Below are 21,737 nucleotides of genomic sequence, written 5' to 3'. Positions count from 1 at the left end.
CAAAATAATTGTTCTTATTTGAAATCTTTATTTGCCAAGTATGTCAAAAACATTTTTCTACGGTAGTTGGAGGTGCTCTCGTACGACAACAGACAGTCAATGGACAGTGAATATTTTTGAGGCATAAAAACATAAAAATACAGTCACCGAGCAATAAGAGGTTACCAGTGTGGTAATGCCGATCTCTCTCTCTCTCTCTCTCTCTCTCTATGTGTGCAAATGGCACAGAGCCTTCAAGAAATGTATGCAGTTTAAAGTGACTAGTAGTGCGATAATCTGGAACAATGTCAATTGTGCAAATGGTGCAGATACAGTACTTCTCAAGCACATGAGTGAGTGAGTGAAAACAATAACCATCAATCAGGTTGACCGTGGTGGTTATTGGTGGATCATGGAATATTCTCTCTCAAAATAGCTGTTGATGTACAGTAATGACTCATAATTATATTACACTTACATTTTACACACTCCACCACCCATTCAAGAGGAGACAGAGGTAAGCACACCAATGGAGCACTACGGCAAAGTGGAGATTGTAAAGTATTGTAGTGACTCTGACCCAGTTGCCAGAACCCCCCCCCCCACGTGATGGGCTGCATTCTTCCAAGCGGCCCTGCTGTGAGACTACCACAAGAAGACGCCTACTGGACCCTTAAGGAATTAGCAAATCTTGTTTTACAGTCATCAAAGAGTCATTTTCTTCGTTTGAATTGCCAGCAGCAAAAAGGGATGGCTTGAAAAATGTGCACACAAGGCGACACCCTGTGGTGTTGAGAGGAACTGCAAAGTCGAACCGTGGACCCTCATTTGATTTTGAACCAAAGGAAAATTTCTGTTTTGATATTTTATTCCAAATGTATGCCCTGATGTCTGTGTCAGTGTGTCAACTTTATAAGCGCAGCCGCGAAATTGTTTTCTTGATTTGACTCCAAGCGGCATGAAATGTGATTTGAACCATAAGCAGTTGATTTGCCAAGACTAAAGTATAAACAGCCAGTCTATATGCTTGACCTGTGAGCAGAGAGTACAAAGTTGAGGGTATTTTATATTAATACGTGATTTTAAACCCATTTTATGGGTCAAAATTGTAGACTAGATTCAAGCTGATGGGTGTGGTCTTGTCTGGTCCGCAGTCCTCTCCGACACGCCCCCGGGGTATTTAACTCCGGACTCCCGCCTTCTCGCGCCCTAGCTAACTTCGCCAGTCACGGGCTGGCCTCGGCCACCCCTCTCCTTTCTTTGTTCGGGCACGCGGCTCGGTCACCGCGGGCCTTGGGGATGGAGACTCAGCTCGGCGATCAGAGCAGCTGCTACTAAAGTACCAGGTACGCTTCGCTCTGAATTTGCTAGCGAGTCCCTGAAAAGGCAGGAAGAGGCACGGTGATATTCTTCCGACGAGGTGTGACGAACAACAATTTTGTGTATCATTTTTCTGCATCATTCCACCAAAGCTGTCTCCGTGCTTCCCGAGACGACTGCGACAGGCCGCCACATCTACCAGCTGATCTACATTCGTGAGTAACACACCAGCGTTTGCAGACTGTATAATATTAGTGCCGAGTAATTTGGGGGAAATTACTAGCTTAACACAACTTAACTCTCTCTCTCTCCCGTCCATACTGGATGTGTTAAATGCTCGCGTTTTCAACTTGAATCCAACACACGATGTTCTATTTTTATCATTATTAGTGTTATTTTCTTTCTCTAGTTAGACCCCTTTGTGTGTTTCCCTCTAGATCCCTTGCAGATGTCATTACATAGTCTATAAAATTCCACTCTTGGCTCCGTTTTGTGTGGGTGGAGTTTAACAATGAACCTCTGTCAAAAAGAGCCTCCGTTTGCCTTCTGCAACTCATCATCGCTGCAATAGTCAAAAATGAAACTTTAATCTCACTGCTTGTCTGGAAACAGTAACGTGTTAGATTACCTGTTAGTCTAAAAAGTGCTCATATTAGCTCAGTACTTATTACAATGCATTATGCACAGAGCATGATAGTTACTCCACACAAGAAGCACACTATAGATCCTTCCGCTCATCCATGCCAAGACTGTTCACAAATCAAAATGGAGGTACATTTTGTGCGTAACCTGAATTGTTCATAAAGCAGGTCATTCATAACCTGAGGTCCCACTGTATTTCATAACATCTCAAATGATATCACGATTGATAACGAGGTTCAAGGTTTTGCACACCTTTACAAATTATTTTCAATGACACAACTAAATCAAAGTTGTCATGGATATATCACGTGTGCTTCCATTTTACCCTTGCGCCATTAGCTCCTTGAGCACCAACTTGTCCTGTGATGCCTGGTGCACCCTGTCAACGACAAGCACACAAAAACATGAATAAAACAAACAAGTATTGGATAATGTCATCTTTTTTTTTTACTATCTTGAGTTTACCGTCAGACCCGGAATACCCGGAGGGCCGTCCAATCCATGATCACCCTGGACGCAAGCAGCGTAAAGATTTACAACATACACTGCACTTACACACACAATACAATACCTCACCAGGACAACAATTTAGTGATTTCAAAATCATCCATGACTTAAAAAAAAATAATAAGAATGAAAATACTCATTTGTGTTACATTGAGCAAAGTTTGTATGATAGACTGCAGCAGATTACATGACATTTGTTACACAATTCGTCAAGGATTGCCTGATCTTGCCCTGAGAAAGCTGCAATTAAACTGCAGCAGTAGAACTTCTTCAGAAATGTAGGATAAATATATCTAAAGGCTTATTAAGTCATCTTAATCATGACTCTCTTCATTTCATTACGATTTGGCTTGAAATCCAGTGACCGTCACAGCTGGTATAAACCGCTGCTATTCTGGCAGCCAAGCTCAATTATTTTGAAAGCAGGGCCAACAGATCCGGAGGCACTCATTCTTTTTTGTGGACTTGTAATCAGTTGATGATATTGCTCACACAAAACAGTACAGTAAGTTAGCCTGAGAACACGAAAAGGAGCATAAAAGGTATGACAAACAAAAATATGAAACGTATCGGAGCCAGCTTTTATACAGCTGCACTCTTATACGGCACATCACTCACATCGGGTCCGCGTGGGCCCTCCGGACCATAGCCACCTCGCATACCGGGATCCCCCTGCAAAATATATACAATATACACTAGTATACTAGTATAGTAGTATTGCTAGTAATATACGATAAAGACAGAAAACACGACACTGGAAGTGATGATTAACAAAAAAGAGAATGTCAACACAGACTCCTGTAAACTACACTATTCTGTAAATAGAAACAAATAGTGAATTAAGGATTAAAAGAGATTCAGAGGCGCATGTCTTGCGCAAATATCTAGTATGTGATTCCATCCTATATTACAGCAGTTTGATTGTAGTTTGTAAAGCATGTCTTCTCGTACAAGGCAGCAAAAGTGTTAATCTCATGACTGATCACGTAATGAACATGATCATATCATGTCATGTTACATAGTGTAACTTCACCTGAAAGAAGTAGTTTATAAGTGTTGCGCACTCACCCTGGGCCCGACAGGACCCTGTGGCCCTGGTAAACCAATTGAACCCTAGAATGAGCAAAGACAGTCCAAGATCATGACTTAGACTTGTCCCGTTCAATATAGCTGCATTTACCATCAAATGTCAGATACTCTAATGGCCGACTCTCTTATATTGCTTATTCATATCCAAATCCATATAATAGTTTAATCACAGGATAGGAAACAATTTCGCAGGTGTACCTTCTCGCCAGGTTCCCCTGTTTGCCCTCTTGGACCTTGTTGACCAATAAGACCCTGTGGGAAAAGAAGAAGAAGAAGAAAAAAAATCATGTAATAATTCAATCGCCAGTCAATCGCAGGACACATATAAACAATCAACCATTCGCGCACACATTCACACCTCAAGGCAATTCAGAGTCTTCGATCAACCAAACACCGCGCCGCCCAAATTCATACAGTTCAACCAAAAGTATTGCAAAAAAAACAATAATAAAATATGCCTCAAAAGTTGTGGAAAACCTTGGCAGTAACCATCATGGCTTTAGCTGCTCAGTGAGCAGCTAAAGGGTAACCTCACAAGTGTGTTTTGCTTGCTTGTTATTCAGTTACAATGGGTAAGATGAAAAGTGTGACGAAGTGACATAAGAAACGGTACTGTACACACATATGCACGTATACTCCTGGCGGTCCAGCACAGTGGTACAAAAGCGAAAATTAGACAACATCAGTATAAAAGAAGAATGGAACGCAAGCCACAAAGTCACGCCAAGATTAAACTATGAGAGTTCAAGAATGCTCAAACTGGATAATATAGGCTCGCTGTCCACTTAAAATCAACCGGGTTGAGGGCAGGACTCTGTGCAGGCCAGCCAAGTTCATCCATACCAAATTCTCTCATCCAAGTCTTTATGGACCTTGCTTTGTGCACTTGTGCACAGTCATGTTGGAAGAGGAAGGGGTAATCCTCAAACTGTTTGAGTGTCCAAAATCTCTTGGTATGCTGAAGCATTCAGAGTTCCTTTCACTGGAGCTCTGGGGCTAATATTTTGGACATTTCCAACTTTGTGGGAACAGTTGGGAGATGGCCCCTTCCTGTTCCAACATGACTGTGCATCAGTGCACAAATCAACCTTCATAAAGATATGGACGAGAGATGTCGATGTGGATAGACTTGATTAGCCTGCACAATCTTGACCTCAACGATATAGAACAGTGGACAAATTAGAGCGCAGGGTGAGAGCCAGGCCTTCGCATCCAACATCAGCGTGTGACCTCACAAATGCACTTCTGGAAAAATGGTCATAAATTCCCATGAACACACTACTAAACCTTGTGGAAACCTTCGCAGAAGAGTTTAAATTCTTATAATTGCAGAGGGTAGACCGATATTATATTAAACCCTATGGCTTAAGAATGGGATGTCACTTAAATTCATATGTGAGTCAAGGCAGGTGAAGGAATACTTTTGGGCAATATAGTGTATGTTTGAAATAATAGCGACTGGCAAAAGCAGCTGTGATCATTTTAGCCCTCACCTCATCACCTTTTTCCCCTTTGGCACCTCGCTCACCCCGGTAGCCCCATGGGCCCTGAAGGAATTAGAACACATACAGTAATTCAGTTTGAACTCAAAACACCTCACTAATTCACAATTGACTTTTACAGAAATGAAGCATAATCAAGAAGCATTTTTAAAAAATAGCTTTTGAAAACATGCATCATGTGTTTTAAACAAAACTACAAAGTGCCTTGCAGAACAGCTTATTCAGAAACAGAGGATGAACATGGCAACTGAATGTACAAAAACATTACATCTTGGCCCTGATCTCTTCTTTTTAGGAAAGTGCAACATCTCTAGTTTGGAAATGAAGGATGCCGATGAAAGCAAACCATAACATTTTGAATACAGTCTAAGTGATTCTGCTTTTACAACATTAATGACATCTATTATATGAGATGCTGTTTAAATGCAGCCGGAAGTTGCGTTTCCACTCTTGCCTGTTCAAATAATGCTACTTTCCAAATACGAAGGACAGTATTTCACTGCACCAACGGCAGCAGCGTACCCCAAATTTGTATGCAAGTCAGAACACATTACTGTCTTCCACTAACCGACGTTTACGCAGTACTTAAGTCATAATTACACTAAATAGATCTCAAATAATCTAATGAGAAACAGTGTTTTATATACCATAATAACTGAGCCTGATTTTGTTGTACCAGGTATGACGTATTCTTTCACCATCTCTAATCACTGTTTTACAGCTTCTATACAGAACCCAAGTACCCACCTGTGATCCAGGAACACCATGTGACCCCTGCTGACCATCTTCTCCATTTTCCCCATCTGTGCCTGGGGGCCCTGCTCTTCCAGGAGGTCCCCTGGGTCCCCGCTCACCCTTTCACACAACATAAATGATTATATATGAAATACTACAACTGTAACATTTAGCTGAGGGGGGTCATGTTGTCACAAAAATGTTAAATGAACAAGCGATGTAGGAGAACACTTGTTCATAACCCCGCTAAGAATCAGAACCATAATACTAAACTGTAAATTATAGGTTAGCGCTGTGTGTGAGTACAAAGGACCTCTGAGATTCAGTCGAGCCGTTTATCACACAGACAAGGCATCGCCTGGATAACAACATCCTGACATGAAGGTGGTGGGTAGCAATAACTCATCTTGAAGACAGGCAGAGAACAAGAACTGATTTACAGGGATTGAAAGAAAGAAAGAAAAAAAAAGACATTATATTGCACACTGTGAAGGATATTGATGTCATGTTTTAGGCAGAGGCAGGCATGATTGGTGGATATTTCTCCATACAGTATACATATGCAGTGCAGACACCTACACACAAGTGCACTGAGAAGTTACATCATTAGGGTGAGATCCGGCAGATGGTGCTGTTCTCCATTGTTTGTAATATTGATCACGCTACAGTACAGCAGATACCTGTAATGAATTGAATTTACTGTTTATCTTGTTTTACATAATTTCACTTCTTTGGAGTCTAAAAGTAGCCTGTAGCATGTTTTGGGAATGTGAGAGAAAACCGTAGTATCCGGGAAAACCCACACAAACACGGTGAGAACATGCATACTCCACACATGAGGTTCCGCACCTGAGATTCTAATCCTGAAAAATTTGAGTGGGAGGCAGAAGTCCAAACCACTGGTCCAATACATTTGCATGCTAATGGGGTAATGGGGCTAGCTATCATATGCTGTGATATTTTTTGTGTGCCCCCCCCCCCCCCCCCCCGCCCCCCCGCAATTGCGTAACAAGTCTATTTGGCTTCTTTGGCGTGGAATGAAAACATGCCCTTATTACAGTTGATCAGAATCATCTTTATTTGCCAAGTATGTCCAAACACACAAGGAATTTGTCTCCGGTAGTTGGAGCCGCTCTTGTACGACAATAGACGGTCAATTTACAGAACACTTTGGAGACAAAGACATTGACAAAAAACAATTGTGCAAAAAGATGCAGAGTCCTCTAGCACTTAGAGCAGTTCAAATGACTAATATCACAATAGTCCGGTGCAATGACCATTGTGCAAGGGGTGCTGAGACTTCAAGGAGTGGATGCGGTTTAAAGTGACGAGTAGTACGATCATCTGGGACAATGTTGGTTGTGCAAATGTTACAGATACTCCTCAAACAGTGTGCAATGGAGCAGATGCTACTCTGGCAAGAGTGGCCACTATATGCAAATAGTGCAGCATGGCGAGACAACTACAGTGAGTGCACGAGTAATACATCATTGGCCCCACAGAAATGTGACAACGAAGTCAAAAAATTGCCAGCATGTTGTAATGGAATTGTAGGTCAGGTGTTTAAGAAGTTGATCGCAAGAGGGAAGAAGCTGTTGGAATGTCTACTAGTTCTAGTTTGCATTGATCGGTAGCGCCTACCTGAGGGAAGGAGCTGGAAGAGCTGGTGACCGGGGTGCGGAGGGTCCGAGAGGATTTTCTTAGTCTTAGTTCTGGCAGCGTGCAAGTCCTCAATGGTGGGTAGGAGGGTACCGACAATCCTTTCAGCAGTTTTGATTGTCCGTTGCAGTCGGAGTTTGTCCTTTTTTGTAGCAGCACCGAACCAGACTGTGATGGAAGAACACAGGACCGATTCGATGACCGCTGTGTAGAACTGTCTCAGCAGCTCCGGTCGCAGGCCGTGCTTTCTCAGAAGCCGCAGGAAGTACATCCTCTGCTGGGCCTTTTTGAGGACGGAGTTGATGTTAGTCGCCCACTTCAGGTCCTGAGAGATTGTAATTCCCAGGAACTTGAAGGTCTCAACGGTTGACACAAGGCGGCTGGACAACGTGAGGGGCAGCTGTGGCGAAGGATGCCTCCTGAAGTCCACGATCATCTCTACAGTCTTGAGCGTGTTCAGCTCCAGGTTGTGTCGGCCGCACCGCAGCTCCGGCCGCTCCGCTTCCTGTCGATATGCAGACTCGTCACCGTCCTTGATGAGGCCGATGACAGTGGTGTCATGTGCAAACTTCAGGAGTTTGACAGTCGGGTTCGCTGAGGTGCAGTCGTTCGTGTAGAGAGAGAAGAGCAGCGGAGAGAGGACACAACCTTGGGGCGCCCCAGTGCTGATGCTGCGTGTGGATGAGATGGTCTACCCAGCCTCACCTGCTGTGTCCTGCCCGTCAGAAAGCTGTAAATCCACTGGCAGATGGCAGGTGAGACGCTGAGCTGGAGAAGCTTGGATGAAAGGAGTTCAGGGATGATGGTGTTGAACGCTGAGCTGAAGTCCACGAACAGGATCCTCGTGTAGGTCCCTGCACTGTCGAGGTGTTCTAGGATGAAGTGCAGTCCCATGTTGACTGCATCATCCGCAGACCTGTTCGCTTGGTAGGCAAACTGCAGGGGGTCCAGCAGGGGACCTGTGACACTCTTGAGGTGGTCCGGCACGAGACGTTCAAAGGACTTCATGACCACAGATGTCAAAGCGACAGGCCTGTAGTCATTCAGACCCGAGATTGCAGGTTTCTTGGGGACTGGAATGATGGTGGAGCGTTTGAAACAGGATGGAACTTCGCACAGTTCCAGAGATCTATTGAAGATCTGAGTGAAGATTGGAGCGAGCTGGTCCGCGCAGACTTTGAGGCAGGATGGGGACACATGGTCCGGGCCTGCCGCTTTGTTAATCTTTTGTTGGTTGAAGATGCGTCTCACATCCTGTTCATGAATGGTTAACGCAGAAGTCAGAGGTGTGATTGTGGTCCCGGGAGCGGCCGGGTGGGTGTGTGGTGTGAAACTGTCCTTTTCAAATCTGCAGTAGAAGGTATTCAAGTCGTTGGCTTGTGTGCTATTGTTCTCAGCTTGGGGGGATCGTCGCTTGTAATTAGTCAGTGATTGGAATGCATGCCAGACTGATTTAGAGTCGTTTGCGCTAAACTGTTTTTCCAACTTTGCTGCATAGTTTCTTTTTGCAATGTTAATTTCTTTAGTAAGCTGGTTTCTAGCTCGATTATACAGGGCCCTGTCCCCGCTCTGATATGCGCCCTCCTTAGCTTGGCGAAGCTGCTTAAGTTTAGCAGTGAACCACGGCTTGTTGTTGTTGAATGTGCGAAAAGATTTTGTTGGTACACAAACCTCTTCACAGAAACTGATATAGGATGTGACAGTGTCCGTATATTCATCCAGGCTGCCAGCTGAATTTTCAAAGACACTCCAGTCTGTGCAGTCTAAGCAGCTTTGAAGTTCCATCTTGGCTTCATTTGTCCACTTTTTGACTGTTTTCACTGTAGGCTTCGCACATTTAAGTTTTTGCCTGTACGTCGGTATTAAGTGAATTAAGCAGTGATCAGACGAGCCCAAGGCTGCACCAGGAATAGCGCGGTATGCGTTTTTTACCGTAGTGTAGCAGTGGTCTAAAGTATTATTTTCCCTGGTAGGACAGTCGATGTGCTGCTTGTATTTAGGGAGTTCGTGGTCGGGTTTAGCTTTGTTAAAGTCCCCGAGAATAATGAGGGGTGAGTCCGGGTGTTTATTTTCAATTTCGTTGACTTGTTCGGCGAGCGTTAGCAGTGCGGCGTTCGTGTTAGCTTGAGGCGGGATGTACGCGCCAGCCAGTATGAATGATGCGAACTCACGTGGCGAGTAGAATGGTTTACAGTTTAAAAATAGCGACTCCAAATGCGGGCTGCAGTGTGTGCTGAGCACCGTGACGTCCGTACACCATTTTTCGTTGATATACAGAGGCATATCCCGCCGCCCTTTGTTTTCCCCGATGATTCCATGTCGCGGTCCGCTCGATGAATGTGGAAACCGGGAAGCATAACGGCGCCATCGGGTACAGCGTCGCAAAGCCAGGTCTCCGTGAAGCACATGGCGGCGGAACGTCCGAAGTCTTTACTGGTCTTTAACAGAAGATGAAGCTCGTCCATTTTGTTGGGTAGGGAGCGTACATTCGCGAGGTGGATCGACGGGAACGCCAATCTGTGTCCTCTCTTGCGGAGTTTCACCTGAATGCCGGCCCGTTTCCCTCTGTGGCGCCGCTTCCGTCTCCATACGGCGAAAACCGCGGACGCCGCTCCGGTAAGTAACTCGGGGAAAAAACTGAGCGGATTTGCAAACGTTGGTGACAGAAAGTCCGGAGTAGCCTCCTTGATGGTTAGCAGGTCTCCCCTTGTGTAAGTGAGTCGTGTAAGGTCTCCAAAGACGGACGAAAAACACAAAAACAAAAACAATACTAGAGAGCGCGTTACCGAGGCGACCACACATCTTGATGCAAATTAACACTTAATGTACCGTATATTTCGGACTATAAGTCGCAGTTTTTTTCATAGTTTGGCCAGGGGTGCGACTTATACGTGAAATTATTCACACATTAATTATATAATTTCAGGTTATTTTCACACTGACAACCGCAAGAGGGCGCTCTGTATCTGCTACTTCTGTAGCTCTGAAAATTGATCATTTCAACGTTAGCGGTAACCTATAAAAACAACTGAGAAGGACTGAACAAAAATGGCATCGAAAAGAAAATCATATTCTGCAGATTCCAAGCTGCAAGTAGTGAAATATGCAGCCGAAAACGGTAATCGAGCAGCAGAAGGAAAGTCTGGAGTGAGCGAGAAACTTGTAAGGGACTGGAAAAAAGCAGAGAGTTACTCTTAAATGAAATGATGAAAACAAAAAAAGCTAATCGCGGGCTAAAAGCTAGGTGGCCACAGCTAGAGGAACGAGTTCCCACGGGGGTGCTTGAACAACGTGCTGCCGGGAGAGGCTTTTCTACAGTGCAGTTGCGTCTCCACGCCCAGGTACTTGCCAGGGAGATGAATATAAATGACTTTGCAGGAGGACCTACCGCTTCATGCAACGCAATCGCCTCTCTAGCAGAGCAAGGACAACGGTGTCCCAAAAACTGCCAGCAGACTTCCAAGCCAAGGTCGACAGTTTCCGTGAGTTCTGCATGTAAAGCATGTAACTGAGCACAACGTGACACCGGATCATATTATTAACATGGAGGAGGTCCCCCTCACGTTTGACATTCCCATGGGCCGAAGTGTCGCAGAGAAAGGGCAAAAGAGTGTGACTATAGTAACAACTGGCCATGAGAAATCACACTTCACAGTGGTGCTGGCATGTTGTGGAGATGGATCAAAATTGTCACCAATGGTCATTTTCAAACAAAAATCCAATCCCCCTCAGTGAATGAGAAAGGGTGGTTGGATCAAGAAATGATGAACTTATGGCTTACGAAGTGCTACACTAAGTGTCCGGATGGCTTCTTTAAAGCATGCAAAAGCTCTGCTTGCGATGGATAGCAGGCGAGCGCAGATCACGAGTGGCGACCCCTGACAGGGTAAGTCCAAGTCCTTTTCTTTAACCACTGAAGTTCATGAAAAATGGGTGTTCATGAACTATTGCATACAGATCTCAAATGTTGAGTGTTTGTGGCACACCCAATTCTTTACTTGTATGAACTTAAAGAAATCTAACCAAATATATAATGCTATTTGCTTTTGTTTGTTTTCAGTTATGATAGTTGTTATTTGTCGCTTTATATAGCAATTATTGAATCAAATATATCTTTGCTTATCCATCTTGTTTTGGTTTGTGGGGAGGGGGCGGGAGGCTCCAATGTCTAAAATTCCCCTGCTCATCAAATAGGACATTGGCAGATATTTAGATTTTCTCTCTTATGCTACACACTACAAACTAGAGTACGACAGTAGACATGGAAGTTTGCCACTTGGAGCACACTTCATTTACGGCGAGAGTGTTTTTAATTATCCCAAACTCCAACGTTTGGTCCAGAGCACCATCTGGCAATTGGACTGCGATCTTCTGGCAATTTTTGGACTTGAGTTCGTTGTCACATTTCTGTATTATGTATTACTCGTGCACTCACTGTAGTTGTCTCGCCGTGCTGCACTATTTGCATATAGTGGCCACTCATGCCAGAGTAGCATCTGCTCCATTTGCACACTGATTGAGGAGTATCTGTAACATTTGCACAACCAACATTGTCCCAGTTGATCGTACTACTCGTCACTTTAAACCGCATACACTCCTTGAAGTCTCAGTGCCCTTTGCACAATGGTCATTGCACCGGACTATTGCGATATTAGCCATTCGAACTGAGGACTCTGCATCTTTTTGCACAATTGTTGGTTGTTGTTGTTTTTTGTCAATGTCTTTATGTCTCCAAAGTGTTCTGTAAATTGACTGTCTGTTGTACTAGAGCGGCTCCAACTACCGGAGACAAATTCCTTGTGTGTTTTGGACATACTTGGCAAATAAAGATGATTCTGATTCTGATCTTCTCAATCTACAAACACAAGCTTGTTTCCATTAGCTCACAGTGGACTTCCAGGAGAGTTGTTTCATATATTACGGTTCATGTGTGATAGCTTGTTTGTTTCTATGTGCCCTGCAATTGGCTGGCGACCGGTTCAGGGTGTACCCCGCCTCTCGCCCGGGTACACCGGGCTGGGTTAGGCTCAAGTACGCCCGCGATCCTAGTGAGGATAAGCGGTATGTAAAATGAATGAATGTTTTGTGCAATGCTCTAATCTTTAATTGCATGTACATTTCAAATATCCCAATTATTATGTTTTACTCTCTGTTTTGACTTGTATTGTAATAATCTAACTGTTTTCCATATTGGGATGCCGAAATCTTGTATGTGGTATCTTTGGTACGTAGGCCTATTCCTTGAATCATATATGTAATAAATAACTATCTTGTTATTTGACGCAGCGCTGTTTCAAAACGACAGTATCTTGATCAAATTATGGATCTGGTGCTTACCAACTCTCCTGGCATCCCTGGTCGCCCACATTCCCCAGGTTCTCCAGGTGGACCCTGAAAGCAAAGATCAGGAAAAGCATTCTAAATTAGCCTTGATCATGCACAGTGCTAATTCCTAACCTGCATGCCAGTCTTGCCCATCTCTCCAGGTGGTCCAGCAGGGCCGTCTTTACTCTGAAAGCTCATCATAAAGAAACAAGGTCAACATAGATAAAAATGTATTCATGTGACTTTGAATGCGTTATTATTTATCACTGCATACTTACAGGCCAACCAGCACGGAGTAACTGGTAGAAATTGGTTTGCTATAATAAAATACATAGAAGTACATAGAAGAGTAAGCAACTAATGAAATCAACTCACAGAAGACTCAGCAATGATGAAACGACATTCAGCATCCTTTGTTCAATCATCTCTATTAGTGTCACTTTTTTTGCCTCCTTTGTCTTTGAAAGGCCTCTTGGGGGTGACGGAATGCGAGTTCAAAGTATGTATAATAACAACCCACAAACCACTAACAGATTCATTTCTCTCATCTTTTCCTCTAATAAAGCATTGCTTCTGAAAATGCTGGGGGTGCATTCCACAAGAATAAGCAGATGAGCACAGATGTTCTTTTTGCACGCATCGACTCCATGTCCAGTCTTGATATGTCCCAGTCAAGTTCAAGGGACATAAGAGGGACACACACGTGAAGATAATGATTTTGGGACCCATTCTCTACTTCCACCCAAAGTCTGCTTTGTCTTGATTATCTGACAGCTGTGGAAAAAAATCCTGTTCTGCTCAGTCATCACAAAGCATAGAACAAAATCGAGTCTGACAAAAGAAATGTGACAAATAAATAATCGGACCACCGGCAGCGTAAGCTCAGGTGAGAAGAGCCCCCAATCTTCTCGTTTCCGGCATTGCTTTCAACGGTGTCCCACTTCAAGTTGCTTGTGAGTTCTTTTTAGGTTGTTCTTAAATGTTCTTCTCTAGTTGTTATTTGGTGGGCCTCGTTTTAATTTCCCATCTTGGGTTAGTAGGTTAGTCCAGGTCATTGTTGTTTTTCCATGCCGGCTGTTAAACGGTCGCAGGATGTGTCCTGCTAGCTTAAGGCGACGGATTGTGACTGTTTCATGGAGTGGTCTGGACTTTGCTCTTTGCAGGATCTCTTCATTTGTTACCTGATCTCTGAAATCCATAATTCATAAATCATGTTCAATCTTCTTCAAAAAGATCAAATCTCTCATGCAGTTTTACAGAGCTCTTCCACGTTTCACTGGTGTATAGGCAATTTTACAGGCATATTTTGGTTGCTGACGGAATTGTTGGTGTTGACAAAAACTGCTTTGCCAATTCTACAATTGACATCAACTTCAGCATCACCACTTCTCTTCATCACACTGCTCAAGTACACACAAAGCTTTCTACCATTTGAACGGGCGGTTGTTTCACATAGGGTCGTTGCTGTTGGTTCTTCCACCTGTCGACATTGCCTCGGGATTTTCATTGCTGATTCGCGCTCCGGTGTTTCCTCGAAATGACGAGGGAAGTTGGCAAGAGATAACCATGGCAATGGTGTCTTCTACTTTAGTTTGACATCAGTGTGGGTATCCTGCCGCACATTGTACCCGCTCACAGGTCGGTCTGGGTACAGGTTTGATAACAAGGGACTGGACTCGTGATTGCCGATGGACAAAAGAGTGCAATGTGTTGGGTTGGTCAAGCAAACCACACACTAGAGGAACAATGACATAACCTACTGTATGTGTGTGTGTACCTCATTTTAGCCAAACAGAACATTCATGAGAGTCTTTTAGTCTATCAGGTGTATATCATACCTGGAAGGCAGCCCACTCCTCAGCAGTGTTCCTCCACAGGTACAGGGTTGGTAAACCTGGTGGTCCTGGAGGTCCACGGTCACCCTTATTTCCTGGTCTCCCTTCAGGGCCGATCTTAGCCTTTATGCATCACAATTCAGTTTATTTACTGTAGCTCAGCCATGATAGAATTGGATTTCATGCTGCAGGAGTATTTCATCAGTTAACATTAGGAATAAGGCATATTCATACTAAATGATATGCACTTGAAATGAAATTCATTGGGATGCACTCAGAATGTTCTTGTTTCATTCTAATGAGATTCATGAGTGGATTCATGTGCATTATGGGTAGTTTTGTCCAAAACAGGTTTTTCTTACCTTATCACCTTTAAATCCAGGCCATCCAGGTTCTCCAGCACAGCCCTAAAGATAAATTCACATTATGAATACTCAAGAGACCACAAAAAAACAAAATGTAAGCTCTTTTTCTATATCAATTTGTGTGGGTTTGTATAAATGGTTAAATTGATTATTTATTAAAATTATGTGTGTGGACTCCCATATATTACTGATTTTTACTTTATTTGATGTTTAGGCTCTGTTTAGGATTTGTGTTCTTTTTTTTTTTAAATCAGAAATGACTCACCAGTTACTCGAGTATTTTTTTTCACTGAGTACTTTCTTACTTACACAAGTAAATATTTTGGGGGCGACTTTTTACTTTTTATCCATCCATCCATTTTGTGAGCCGCTTCTCCTCACGCGGGTCGCGGGCGTGCCGGAGCCTATCCCAGCTGTCATCGGGCAGGAGGCGGGGTCCGCCCTGAACCGGTTGCCAGCCAATCGCAGGGCACAAACAACCATTCGCGCTCACGGTCACGCCTACGGGCAATTTAGAGTCTCCAATTCATGCATGTTTTTGGGATGTGGGAGGAAAGCGGAGCGCCCGGAGAAAAGCCACGCGGGCACGGGGAGAACATGAAATGTTTTCTATACCGGTAATGTAACACTTTAACTTCGTATTTACAAAGGTGACTTTTACTGACCATTCGATGCAATAGGGGCTGTCATCTCACTGCATGCAATACATTGCGGAAATTTATGACGTTAAAGAGTTTAATAGATGAATTACTTTACAGACACCTTACAGTGGGAATCAAAATAAGCAATATCAAATATTAAATAAGCAATATTTGAGTAAGATCGGGGCGGAACGGTGACCAACCGGTGAGCACATCTGCCTCACAGTTTTGAGGACCAGGGTTCAAATCCACTGCGATCGGCTGGCAACCGGTTCAGGGTGTACCCCGCCTCCTGCCCGATCACAGCTGGGATAGACCCGAGTGAGGAGAAGCGGCTCACAAAATGGATGGGTGGATGGATGGTTCAAATCCGGCCTCACCTGTGTGGAGTTTGCATGTGCCTGCGTGAGTTTTCTCCGGGTACTCCTTTTTCCTCCCATATCCCAAAAACATGCATGGTAGGTTGATAGAAGACTCTAAATTGCCCATAGATGTGAATGTCGGTGTGAATGGTTGTTTGTTTATATGTGCCCTGCAATTGGCTGGCGACCAGTTCAGGGTGTACCCTGCCACTCGTCCCGAGGTAGCTGGGACAGGCTCCAGCACGCCCATGACCCTTGTGAGGATAGAGCGGTAAAGACAATTGATGGATGGATGAATATATACAGAGAGAGAGAGAGCGAGAGAGAGAGAGAGAGAGATTCATAAATATTTATGGATATGCACGTAGATATATACAGTACAGTAGATTCCAATATAGCAAGCATGACTGCCAAGGAGTTAAACTTAGCAGGCCATAGACTGACCACTGACCAGTTATACAGTTGCAATAATGCTGTTGAATAATCCATCCATCCATTTTGTGAGCCGCTTCTCCTCACGCGGGTCGCGGGCGTGCTGGAGCTTCGTAGTAAAAGACTGCGGGGACTAGACCAGACCTGTCTCCCATTGAAAATGTGTGGCGCATTATGACGCGTCAAATACGACATTGTTGAACAGCTGAAGCTGAACATCAAGCAAGAATGGAAAAGAATTCCACCTACAAAGCTTCAACAATTAGTGTCCTCAGTTCCTAAACATTTATTGAACGTTGTTAAAAGAAAAGGTGATGTAACACTTTGGTAAACATGACCCTGTCCCAGCATTTTCTAAGTTACGTAAGCAACTTAATTGGAATTGGTGTTGTACATGCCATACATCCTCTGCTCGAAGGCTCATCCTAAAACTGCTATTCAGCGATATGTATGCATTTAGCGTTATGTCAGGCTAAGTCCACATGTATGCAGGTATCTTAAAACATATCTTCATCACGTTGGAGTAATATCCATCCATGCATTTTGTGAGCCGCTTCTCCTCACGCGGGTCGCGGGCGTGCCGGAGCCTATCCCGGCTGTCATCGGGCAGGAGGCGGCGTACGCCCTCAACCGGTTGCCAGCCAATCGCAGGGCACACATATAAACAAACAAGCATTCGCACTCACGGTCACGCCTACGGGCAATTTAGAGTCTTCAATGAATGCATGTTTTTTGGGATGTGGGAGGAAAGCGGAGTGCCCGGAGAAAACCCACGCAGGCACGGGGAGAACGTGCAAACTCCACACAGGCGGGGCCGGGGATTGAACCAACCCGGGTCCTCAGAACTGTGAGGCTGACGCTCCAACCAGTCGTCCACCGTGCCGCCCGTTGGAGTTCACTGCCAAGGCATAATAATCCTAAGCATGTCTGTCTGAAAAATCATGGCTCGGGTGTTCTCCTCTCGCAAAAAAATGGATTTGGCGGACTAATAGGAGGGAGGGGTTTGTCCATTAATTGGAAGCACTTATTTTCGTGGCCTAAAAACACCCAGTTCTGTACAAAATTGGTTTAAAGATATGTAAAAAAGTTTGCAAATGTTTGACGTTGACCTAAAATCTTTAAACATTGCTGTGATTGTGGATGACTGCTCTGAAAGTGTCGTGATCGCTGGTGCTTTGGAGACGTGATAACGGCGCGCAACTGGTGGCAGAAAGTCGATAGTCGCTTTCATGAGCTGCGAGGTTAGCGCGCTTCCTTTTCCCACCTCCATTACGATTGGATGCCACAGAGAAGGGCTTGCCAAACAAATAAATGTGTACTGTACCAAAATCCATCCATTCTCAATACCGCTTATTCTGTTCAGGGTCGCAGGGCGCTCGAGCCTATCCCAGCTGACTTTGGGGCGACAGGCGGACTACACCCTGAACTGGTCCCAAGTCAGTCATAGGGCTGTACCAAAGTCAGCACAGCATTTTTGAGAGATGTGTACACGGCGAAGGCCCTAGTAAACAACAGCCACAGATAAGAATAGGTGGCTACGACAGGACCCATCTGAGCTGCGTGCCTTCGACGCTAAGCTGATGTTCATGTATTGCCCTTGATGGGAACATGGCTGCCACATAGGCATGTCTGGTAGCTGGGCTGCTATTGTGCACTGGCGCATCTTGTCTTAACATCTGTGACAACAGCGGCACAACCCTTGAAATATGGCTAGGCCTACCAGTCTCTGTCTGTGGATCACGGCAGGAAACAACAGCGGCCAATTCTGGAAGTCACGGACTTTGTCTGCTACAAGGTGGGGGTTTGAGTTCCAACTCGACATTATTTTTAAAGTCTGTTCGTTCCGGGTCCGTTAAATCGAGGTTGCACGATACTTACTCTTGTTCTGCACTTTTGTGCTTGGTGGAGGCACATACAGTAATTCTGAACAGCCACAGAAAAATAATGAAACAATTCCTGCTCTACACACTAATGCGAAAAATGTGAGTTTTTGAAAGTTTCCTCCCTTGCCAGAGAGTCCCAAATTCTTCTTTTTGGACCTAAACCACAGTTTGCATAAGGACCCAAGTCCAAAATGTTTACCATGAGAAGGAAACACACATTGACAAAGCTTACAGTAATGGCTTCTCTCGACTGATCAAATGCAATTTCATTACAACTTGGAAAACACTTACCTCTTGTCCAGGAGGACCCATTCTGCCTGGTGGTCCAGGTTTGAGACGATACATTTTGCCATTTGAGCCAAGGACCAGGTCTCTATCTCTAGATATAATGGTTACTGTTTCAGATTTGCTCTTGTGTGGAAGTTCTCCTTGGAGTTTATCTGGATGGTAAGTGTATGGAAAGTTCTGTGTTGTTATCTGTCTGTCCTGCTCATCTAGCTTTCTGACAGATTGACTTTGGTTGATGACCCTTTGTGCAGCAGAGTCAACGGGGGGTTGTGTATCTGAGGGGAACTTAGAAGGAAGAGTAAATTCCACAACAGGATTTTTGCGAGAATCTCTACTGTCAAGATGAATGATGTCATTGGTTGGTTTTCCTGAGAATGTTGATGAAGTCTTCCCACTAGGCTCAACCTTTTTATCTGCAGTGATGTTCTCCTCCAAATCCTTTGATGCAACTTCAGCCTTTCCCTTCTGGTTGGCCCTAAGTCCATTTTTGGAACTCTTCCACTGAGGGTTAATTAGTCCGCCAATTTGCAATGTCAGATCCAACAATTCAGTGTCCTCATCCACGACAAAGACATCTCCGCGTCCAACGGAACTTTTACGACTAGTTCCCGAAGGCAGAGTCCCGTCTCCTCGAGAAGCGCCTCGTTGCCACATCACATTTTGCTAAGAGATAAGGAGGAGAAAGAAAGAAAATGTGGATTGTGAGAGACATACATATAGTGCTGTGAGAAAGTATTGGCACCCTTCTCAAATTCCTATTTATTGAATCATTTGTTTATTTTTTGCATCGTTTCCCCACTTTAATATTTGAGATCATCAATCAAATGTAAATATCAGATCAAAACGATTCCAAGCCAGCTAGCCCTGTGTGGAAAAAAACTAAAGGGCCTTAAGCCTAATCATTGGTTGGCCACCCTCAGCATCAATAACTGAAATCAAGGGAATTCTTTGAATTCCTAAAATGGAGGCTTTTCAAACATGAGTGCCACTGCCTTTCAATTGGATCCATGTCCGGACTCTGACTAGACCGCTCCAAAAGCATTCAGGAGATGACTTGCTGGTGTGTTTTGGACCGTTGTCTTGCTGTAGAACACAAGTAAGCTTTAGCTTGAAGTCACAAACTGAGGGCTGAACATTCTAGTTAGTTTCTATGTGCCCTGCGATTGGCTGGCGACCAGTTCAGGGTCGCGGGCGTGCTGGAGCCTATCCCGGCTGTCATCGGGCAGGAGGCGGGGTACACCCTGAACCGGTTGCCAGCCAATCGCAGGGCACAGAGAAACAAACAAACAAACAAACAAGCATTCGCACTCACAGTCACGCCTACGGGCAATTTAGAGTCTCCAATGAATGCATGTTTTTGGGATGTGGGAGGAAAGCGGAGCGCCCGGAGAAAAGCCACGCGGGCACGACGGGGGGGAACATGCGGGGCCGGGGATCGAACCCGGGTCCTCAGAACTGTGAGGCGGACGCTCTAACCGGTGGCCCGCCGTGCCGCTCAATGAAAAGTAAATTCCGAAAATGGAATGTGTTTCCAGGAAGAGGGATGCTATGAATAGAAAGTTGTTTCGCTTATAGCATTGGCTTCACACCTTCATTACACTTCTGCCTATATAACCCATCCATCCATCCATCCATCCATCCATTTTCTGTCGCGCTTCTCCTCACGCGGGTCGCGGGCGTGCCGGAGCCTATCCCAGCTGTCATCGGGCAGGAGGCGGGGTACGCCCTCAACCGGTCGCCAGCCAATCGCAGCCTATATAACCCATTGAGGATTTAGGTATTAGTCTTGTAATCCAAGATGCTTATTTTCTTTGGCTCGAGTTGATGAAAGAACGCTCTAAAGTTCATGATGACCCTGTCCCGATACTGCTGCGTAGATCTTTGTTTTGTTATTTTTGGATACTTGTTTTCCTATAGGAAACAATGATTTACATTGGCTCCAGCCTAATCCTTCTTTTAAATCTACTTTATTAGAATGAAATAGAATACTATGGTACCTCCCAGCAGTACATGTATTTATTACGTGTATTGCTTTGTATCGACATGGTGTATTCCAATCCAGTACATCTCATAGCACCTCACAAGTTATTAGAACTAAACTTCTTTTCGATTTGTTCCATGTTTGTCATGTGCTCATTTGCTTGTTGCGTCCACCTGTTCTCGTCAACCTTCTACCTCGTGTCGACCAATCATCTCTCTCCGGCCACTCGTGTCTTGTCCAGGTGTTCCTCGTTGTCTCGTCAATCTGTTTGTATTTAGTTCCCTTGTTTCGTCGTCGTCGTCGTCACATATCTTTGCAGTTTGTCATTGTCATCGTCGCCAGTCGTCGCGCAGTTATTTCATCAGTCATGTGTTGTTTCTTGTTTTGGGTTTACTCAAGTGTTTCTTTGTCACTTTGTGTTTGGATTTTGGACTCTGTCTAAATTTCGCATTTAGACTTTTTCATGATCCTCGTTTTTGGAATTGAATCCGATTTTTGTATACGACAGTGTTGCCTCCCTGCCTCCCTGCTTCCCTGCACTCGGGTCGTCCGTGTTGTTGCCTTGCCTTCCTCGCCTCCGAACAAACCCCAAATGTGACAACTTCGCATGAGGTTTCTTCATCAATCAGGTTGAGTAGAAATGCATCCCATTTAAGATCTATTTTCACGCAGACATATTTTGACAGTGATTGCCTCTTTACACCACCATCATATATTTGAAATGAAATGATCATGATGTGATTCAAGTGCAGACTTTCTGTAATAATTCGAGAGCTTTTACAAAAGTATGGCATTAAGTATTTAAGAATGTCATCCATTCTATGCAGTACCCCCATTTTCAGTACGTCAAAATTATTGGGACTTTAGCATTTTTTATATATATATTTGGATGCAAATCCGAGCATATGGACATTACCACATTTTGCCCGGCCTTCACTGGCATCATGTTTGCGCTGAATAAAAAGCATGCTCTATTGGCACAACATACTGAAGAATATTCCATCTACTTCCTTCAAAAGTCTCTTAGTTGATATTCCAGTATGTTTAGGAACACAATTCATCTGTTTTTCGACCGCTGTGATTACCACAGTGATGTTTGACTGAAGTTCACCAATCAAACGACACAAGAGCGTACACAAAGTCTTTTATTGGGCTTTGCGGGCCAGTTCAAGTAAGTCGTGACAGCCGTGGG

The 21,737-nt window shown here is 44.3% G+C and overlaps 1 protein-coding gene across 9 annotated transcripts in view; it reads right to left on the bottom strand.

Moving 5' to 3' along the window:
• The window catches only part of si:ch211-196i2.1 (collagen alpha-1(I) chain), a 144,478-nt gene that overhangs the window by 50,758 nt on the left and 71,983 nt on the right, over positions 1–21,737 (bottom strand). For 7 of the 9 annotated variants that reach the window (XR_009792013.1, XR_009792014.1, XM_061799044.1 and 4 more), the window contains 13 exons: positions 18,568–19,227; positions 14,956–15,000; positions 14,597–14,716; positions 13,037–13,075; positions 12,891–12,944; positions 12,771–12,824; positions 5,787–5,894; positions 5,031–5,084; positions 3,736–3,789; positions 3,517–3,561; positions 3,067–3,120; positions 2,407–2,451; positions 2,267–2,320 (listed from right to left, as the gene is read on the bottom strand). Coding sequence is in view for 7 of the 9 variants with exons in the window: in XM_061799044.1 (XP_061655028.1) it covers positions 2,267–2,320; positions 2,407–2,451; positions 3,067–3,120; positions 3,517–3,561; positions 3,736–3,789; positions 5,031–5,084; positions 5,787–5,894; positions 12,771–12,824; positions 12,891–12,944; positions 13,037–13,075; positions 14,597–14,716; positions 14,956–15,000; positions 18,568–19,227 (1,386 nt within the window). In the remaining 2 variants the exon portion in view is untranslated. Of the gene's footprint in view, positions 1–2,266; positions 2,321–2,406; positions 2,452–3,066; positions 3,121–3,516; positions 3,562–3,735; positions 3,790–5,030; positions 5,085–5,786; positions 5,895–12,770; positions 12,825–12,890; positions 12,952–13,036; positions 13,076–14,596; positions 14,717–14,955; positions 15,001–18,567; positions 19,228–21,737 lie in introns of those variants that run through there. The other 2 variants (XM_061799047.1, XM_061799046.1) reach the window with 2 other exon arrangements.

The sequence above is a fragment of the Phyllopteryx taeniolatus genome, chromosome 15, assembly GCF_024500385.1.
Source record: "Phyllopteryx taeniolatus isolate TA_2022b chromosome 15, UOR_Ptae_1.2, whole genome shotgun sequence".
NCBI classification, from domain to species: domain Eukaryota; kingdom Metazoa; phylum Chordata; class Actinopteri; order Syngnathiformes; family Syngnathidae; genus Phyllopteryx; species Phyllopteryx taeniolatus.
This window is presented reverse-complemented; position numbering and strand designations above follow the sequence as displayed.